The following is a 7,870-nucleotide window of genomic DNA, read 5'->3' as shown; positions in this document are numbered from 1 at the left end:
AGCCTTCACTGATCACTGAACTTTAGTTGATGGCCACTCAGCAGTGTGGAGCCACGGTGACTGAATGGGTGTTGGGCACCACTCGCCTCTGTCAATCAGAGAACAGTACAATTCATGACAGGTTCTCACAAATCGGAGAAAATGGAAATGGTACTTTGTACGACTTTCTGAATCTGAATAGCGGACATCATTAATAAAAGAAAAAGAAGAAATCATCACTTTGCCGCATGAAAACCTGGGTGAAATGGAGAGGCCATGTTTGTATGCTGACTGATTGAAGCACGGAGTGAGGGAGGGCAGCCCTACGCCAGTGCATTGCCAGAGACATTTATACTTCGTAATCCTGTTTTAATTCAGTTAATATATTTAATATGTCTGGGCGCGCGCGCGCGCGCGCGTGTGTGTGTGTATGTGTGTGTGTGTGTGTGCGAGTGTGAGTGTGCACGCGCATGTATGTGTGTGTCTAAAAAAAATGTGTGTTTTTAAGGAATGTAGTTCTTTTTAATCTAAGTAATTATTTACTTGATATATTTATTGTTTGGTTGATCATGCTTTTTTTATTCATTCTGTGAACGCATTGAATTGAGCTGTTGTAATGTTTATCGATGATGTAAGGCGCTTTGAGCAGCATTAGTACTGGATATCGCGCCATAGAAAAGTTATGAATTGTTATCATTATCATTATTATTATTGCTGTCCACACCACACACCCAACATCACCCCCAGCGTTTTCCATGCCACGTCCCGCGTCTACCACTCTGCACGCTCGTGCGCACACGCACGTGCGTGCTTAAACTATGCGCCTACGTGCATGGCTGCCCTAGCGGTTTCCCTGCAATTGGGGGCAGGGGGGTGGGGAGGCATGTGATCACTGGTGAGTGTCAAAGCCGGCCTGGCGGTGGGGTGTGTGGCCAGACTGAAGGCAGGGGGACGGGGCAAGGGATGAGGGACGAACGAGCCGACTGCATCCCAGGCAGCGATACATGCACGCTGCTCCCTCTGTCACAGGATGGCGGCCCGTGGTGCAGTCACGCCATCCCCCGATCAATGACTGGGAGAAAGGGGGGGAGTGGAGCGACACTCTCATGGTGAACTACCCCCTCGGGGGAAAGCGATACGTTGATAGACACGACAAAGCCCACCCTCACTGCCCACCAGGCTTTATCTTTAACAACAATATATAAATCTCTCTCTCTCTCTCTCTCTCTCTCTATATATATATATATCTATATATATCTATATATATATATATATATATATATATATGTGTGTGTGTGTGTGTGTGTGTGTGTGTGTGTGTGTGTGTGTGTGTGTGTCTGTGTCAATGCGTACGTGCGTGCGTGCATAAAGAGATGAATCGATTCACGAACGCAAACCGGAAAAAAAAACTATCCATGAAAGATCTGAACATTGCAAAAGTCATGTGTTGTTATTGTAAACTACTTCTCAAGAGCATCTGATGCGGTTGTACACGGCACTGCTGCTCCCTGGGAGGAAAATGGATTTGACTCCCCATGAAGGGTAATAGTCAGGGCTGTCGTGCACTATAAATGTGGTCAAGCGGCACATCGTTCTTCTTTTCCGTGCTTCAACATATTTGTCATGTGGTATGATACATGAGATCACTGTGTCGAAACTCCATGTTAGATAAGATCTTTTGATAAGAAAACTGATGTCTAATCCTGAGACTGCTGACAAACAAACACATACAAAAATAAAAACCCACACACTGGAACGTTCCGCCTCTGACTCCAAACTATCGCAGCACATTATAACAATTGACCTTTGTAGCTGCCTTATAACACAAAGATGGAATGAATGAATGAATGAATGAATGAATCTTTATTTTCCAACGGTGCAGATATTAACACTTTGGCCGACTTACATATCTGCCGTTGTTCTAAGAGACCCACAAACATACACACATATAGATGCTATACTCAGTACATGTATAATGTACAAGGATCGCACAGCGTCAAACTGAGACACACATCACTCACATCTTTACGACACGGAAGCGAGTAACACACACACACACATACACACACACACACACCAAGGGAAAAAACAAGAACAACATCAACGACACACACACACACACACACACACAGAGGGATAGCATTAACAGAGAGAGAGAGAGAGAGAGAGAGTGAGAGAGAGGGGGGAGAGAAAAAAAGGTTGTAAAAACCAAGGAACAGACTTGCGTACTCAACTGACAAAGCCAACCCATTGATAAAGAATATATGGAGAAGATGGTGGGAGGCAGGGAGGAGGGGGGGGACGTGTTTTAGGTTTCCGTTTCCCTCCACGACTTTCATCAGCAACAAATGTCAACAGTCAACGTCTACAATGATGTTGTCACAATGTCTTGTGATTTTTTTTTAAAAGAAAGAAAAGAGTTCATTTGCAGACACATCCGTCATATACTTAACGTTTGCTTAAATATACATATGATATATATATATATATATATATATATATATATATATGCATACACACACACATATATGTATCTCTCTCTCTCTATATATATATATATACAATATATACACATACGTTATCGCAGGGCTTGGTATAAGACTTTCTCTTTGCTCTGAAGAGTTCACTGTATTTACTGTGTTGTAACATGTTCATAGAACATAATTATCATTTCGACCAAACGGGAAGAAAATTCCTATCGTCAGCAATAACCACGAAAGGACACACAGCAGACACAATCGACTTCAGCGCATGCTTGGCCAACAATGGCACACAATTCTGCATGTCGTATGACGAAACTGTTCCACCGACTTTACAGACAACAAAATCATCCCACCGTCCCAAGACAAATATTTTCGGGCTCCGTCGACGGCACGAGCGCGCGTGCGCACTCCTCCCTCCCCCCTCCGAGACACATACATGTGGACAGACAGACAAACAAAATTAGACACAGAGCGTCATCACATGGGCACGAATGGTCCCGCCCGCCTAGCCATGATTCAGCCCATACTTACACATATGCACGCACTGAGAGAGAGAGAGAGAGAGAGAGAGAGAGAGAGAGAGAGAGACAGACAGACAGACAGACAGACAGACAGACAGACAGACAGAGACAAGGTAACAGAGACGGAAGGACAGAAACCAAGACAGACATACACAAACAGAAGAGAGAGAGATAGATAGTACCAGAAAAAAAGAGACAGAGACAGTGACAGGGAGACAGAGAGACAGACAGACTGACTGAGAGAGGGGGAAGGGCAGAGACAGACAGAGACAGACAGCGATGTGGTGAAGGACAGAAAGCAAGGCAGACAAACAAACAGAGACACACGACAGAATCCAACACACTGACAGAAAAAACAACAACAAAACATGACAGGCAGTAGAAGCTTTCCAACACCACAGAGAGAGAAAGACATACACAAACACACACATACACCGGCACACACACACACACACACACACACACACGTACACACACACACACATACGCACGCGCACACACAAGTCCACATCCCGATTACCCACACACCACAGCACCGCCCAACACAGAACAGCACAGCACAGCACACAACACCACACCACAGCACAGCACAACACAGCACAGCACACAACACCACCACAGCACAGCACAACACAGCACACAACACCACACCACAGCACACAACACCACAGCACAGCACACAACACCACCACAGCACACCACACCACAGCACACAACACCACACCACCACAGCACAGCACACAACACCACAGCACACAACACCACAGCACAGCACAACACAGCACACAACACCACCACATCACAGCACAGCACAGCACACAACACCACCACATCACAGCACATCACAGCACAGCACACAACACCACCACATCACAGCACAGCACAGCACACAACACCACCACATCACAGCACAGCACAGCACACAACACCACCACATCACAGCACAGCACAGCACAACACAGCACACAACACCACCACAGCACACAACACCACATCACAGCACAGCACAGCACAGCACAGCACAACACCACATCACAACACCACCACAGCACACAACACCACATCACAGCACAGCACAACACACAACACCACATCACAGCACACAACACCACATCACAACACCACCACAGCACACAACACCACATCACAACACAGCACACAACACCACCACAGCACACAACACCACCACAGCACAGCACAGCACACAACACCACCACATCACAGCACAGCACAACACAGCACACAACACCACCACAGCACAACACAGCACACAACACCACTACAGCACAGCACAGCACACAACACCACCACAGCACAGCACACAACACCACATCACAACACCACCACAGCACACAACACCACATCACAACACAGCACACAACACCACCACAGCACACAACACCACCACAGCACAGCACAGCACACAACACCACATCACAGCACAGCACAACACAGCACACAACACCACCACAGCACAACACAGCACACAACACCACCACAGCACAACACAGCACACAACACCACCACATCACAGCACAGCACAGCACAGCACACAACACCACCACATCACAGCACAGCACAGCACACAACACCACCACATCACAGCACAGCACAGCACACAACACCACCACAGCACAGCACAGCACACAACACCACCACATCACAGCACAGCACACAACACCACCACATCACAGCACAGCACAACACAGCACACAACACCACCACATCACAGCACAGCACAGCACACAACACCACCACATCACAGCACAGCACAGCACACAACACCACCACATCACAGCACAGCACACAACACCACCACATCACAGCACAGCACACAACACCACCACATCACAGCACAGCACAACACAGCACACAACACCACCACATCACAGCACAGCACAGCACACAACACCACCACATCACAGCACAGCACAGCACACAACACCACCACATCACAGCACAGCACAGCACACAACACCACCACATCACAGCACAGCACAACACAGCACACAACACCACCACAGCACAGCACAGCACAGCACAACACAGCACACAACACCACCACATCACAGCACAGCACAGCACAGCACACAACACCACCACAGCACAGCACAGCACAGCACACAACACCACCACATCACAGCACAGCACAACACAGCACACAACACCACCACATCACATCACAGCACAGCACACAACACCACCACATCACAGCACAGCACAGCACACAACACCACCACAGCACAGCACAGCACAGCACAACACAGCACACAACACCACCACAGCACAGCACAGCACAGCACAGCACACAACACCACCACATCACAGCACAGCACACAACACCACCACATCACAGCACAGCACATACCACCACAGCACAGCACAGCACAACACAGCACACAACACCACATCACAGCACAGCACAACACACACCACCACAGCACAGCACACACCACCACACCACAGCACAGCACAGCACACAACACCACACCACAGCACAGCACAGCACACAACACCACACCGCCACAGCACAGCACAGCACATCACAGCACAGCACATACCTCCACAGCACAGCACACACGACACACAACACCACAGCACAGCACAACACAACACCACACCACACCACAGCACAGCACAGCACACAACACCACAGCACAGCACAGACCCTGACCTGCACGAACTTGGCGATCTTGCACATCTCCAGCCCCAGGTGCCAGACCCCGAAGAAGTCCTCCGTGGCGGTGGGCGGCAGACAGATCAGCACCACCAGCAGGTCCGCCACCGCCAGGTTCACCAGGAAGATGTTGGTGGCGCTGCGCATGCGCGGGTTCCGCCACACGGCGAAGCAGACGAGGCAGTTGCCGCCCAGACCGACGACGAAGACGACGAGGAAGAGGACGACGAAGACCCAGCTGACGATGACGGTGGACAAGGGTCTGGGGAAGTCGTCCTCATAGTGAGAGTCGCCCGCCATGCTGGTGTTGGTGGTGAGGTTCAGGATGAGGGTGGTGTTAAAGTCCGTGAGGTAACGCTCCGCCATCGTGTTCCTGTCCCCCCTGTCGGCTGTAGTTCCCTGAGAAGTGCGGCGCTGGTAAAGGCAAGGCAAGGCAAGGCGTCTCGTCGGCGCACTGAGTGGTTAAGTTCTGGTCAACAGTTTTCCTCTGCGGCACCAGTTATAGGAGAAAAAGAAGTTGTGTGGAGTCTGCGCACGTTTTTTTCTTCTTCGTATAATGATGTTCTGTTTGTCCGTTTATTCTTATAATGAAGTCCAAGATCTTTGATTAATGAATATTTCAAGTCTAAGCTAGTTAGATCTGTCGATGTTACAGAAACAACATGAGAGTATGGCGTGCGCGTGCAAGTTGGTGCACCAAAGGTTTTCCCTTTCCGCTGGACGAACCGACAGACCGTCCTCACAGGACTCTGCGTGTCATTTGTTCCATGAGTCAGTCAGATCGACGTCAACGGCGATTCTTCTGCCTAATCATTCATTCACTTAGTTGTTGTTATTTTCCATTCCAAACCCAGCTTCGTGAATCAATAACTAATCCGCAAACAGACAGGTAACGAACCCGACAGACACGTTTCTCGCTTTGTGTTCCACAACCGAGTCCTTGAACAGCACAGGGTGTTCTTCAGGGGAAACCGGAGGCACGTTTTTATTTTGGTTCACAGTTACGTTTTGGCAATGGAACCGTTTCATGGATACGTGATTGTTGCTGTCTGTTGTGGGTTAAACTGTTTCTTGTTGCAGGTGCCCTGAAGATGTCGGTGGCGGTGTCGGGTTTTAAAGAGCTGATTTGAGATCAGGGGGAGTGAAGCGGTGATGACGGAGAAGAACACAGGTGGTGTCGGTGGACCTCAGTCCTGCAAAAAAAGAGAAGATGATATTTTCTCTTCATTAAGAAAAAGAAGAAGAAGAAGAAGAAAAAAAAAGACCACTGCTTTTTATGCAAAACAAGACCAGCCAGCACTCTTTGTGTCTGTCTGTCCCCACCCCACCCCCCTTCTCTCTCTCGACTATGTTTCAGTGATTGCGTTCGTCTTTTTCTTGTCAGCATATTAATTTCTTGTAAATTTTTATTTATTTTTTGCCGTGCGGACTGGATGTAAAAAACATGTTTCTTTCCCACTTCGCTCACTGAAGAATACTTCTTGTCTGTCTCTCTCTCGTTCTCTGTACATATATATATATATATATATATATATATATATATATATAGAGAGAGAGAGAGAGAGAGAGAGAGAGAGAGATGATTGTCCATAATCATTAGCGTAGAATTTGCAGATTTGCTCACAACACTAAAAATAAGGCTATGGCCTTAAACTGAATAAACTAAAATCAGTCTCCTCACTCTCAAATTTTTGAGGGTGCAATGCTTACAATTAAAGACAAAGCCCCACCCCCCTCCCCCCCCCAAAAAAAAAGCTGAAATGTATGCCCCCTTCCCTCGTCCTCGTCGTGTTTATAAAGCTGAATTAAAATGTGGTGAGCGTCTTGAGAGGCGTAATGCTGAAAACAATTACAGGCCAATTAGCGGACAATGCGAAGTGAGTGTCAGAGTGACGACCAGGAGGAATCAGTGAAGCATCCGCTCAGCGTACGAAGCTCCTAATATAAAAAAAAATGTGATAATTACATGATTATGTTACACTGATAAGTAGCCACTATGTGTTCTGATACTGTTTAAAAAAACCCAACAAACTCGTGGCATTTGGATCTCCGTCTAGCTTGCGTTTTTAGTCACAGACTTCACGGCCATTCTTTCAACGAGCTTGAAAAAAAAAAGACATCTGTGGCATAACGAGAATTTATGAGGGTGTTGATGTGTTCCAAGCCGAGTGTTGACATCTGCTGGGTCTCACTCTTGTCTTGAATTATTG

General features: G+C 47.7%; 1 protein-coding gene across 1 annotated transcript in view; it reads right to left on the bottom strand.

Moving 5' to 3' along the window:
- The window catches only part of LOC143294567 (orexin receptor type 2-like), a 213,108-nt gene extending 207,009 nt beyond the window's left edge, over positions 1 to 6,099 (bottom strand). The window contains exon 1 of the mRNA XM_076605942.1: positions 5,658 to 6,099. Coding sequence (XP_076462057.1) covers positions 5,658 to 6,026 — 369 coding nt within the window. The 5' untranslated portion in view covers positions 6,027 to 6,099. The remainder of the gene's footprint in view (positions 1 to 5,657) is intronic.
- Between the last annotated feature and the right edge of the window lie 1,771 nt (positions 6,100 to 7,870).

The sequence above is a fragment of the Babylonia areolata genome, chromosome 20 (assembly GCF_041734735.1).
Source record: "Babylonia areolata isolate BAREFJ2019XMU chromosome 20, ASM4173473v1, whole genome shotgun sequence".
Taxonomy (NCBI): Eukaryota; Metazoa; Mollusca; class Gastropoda; order Neogastropoda; family Buccinidae; genus Babylonia; species Babylonia areolata.
The sequence above is the reverse complement of the archived record's forward strand: the minus strand, read 5'-3'. Positions and strand labels throughout refer to the sequence as shown.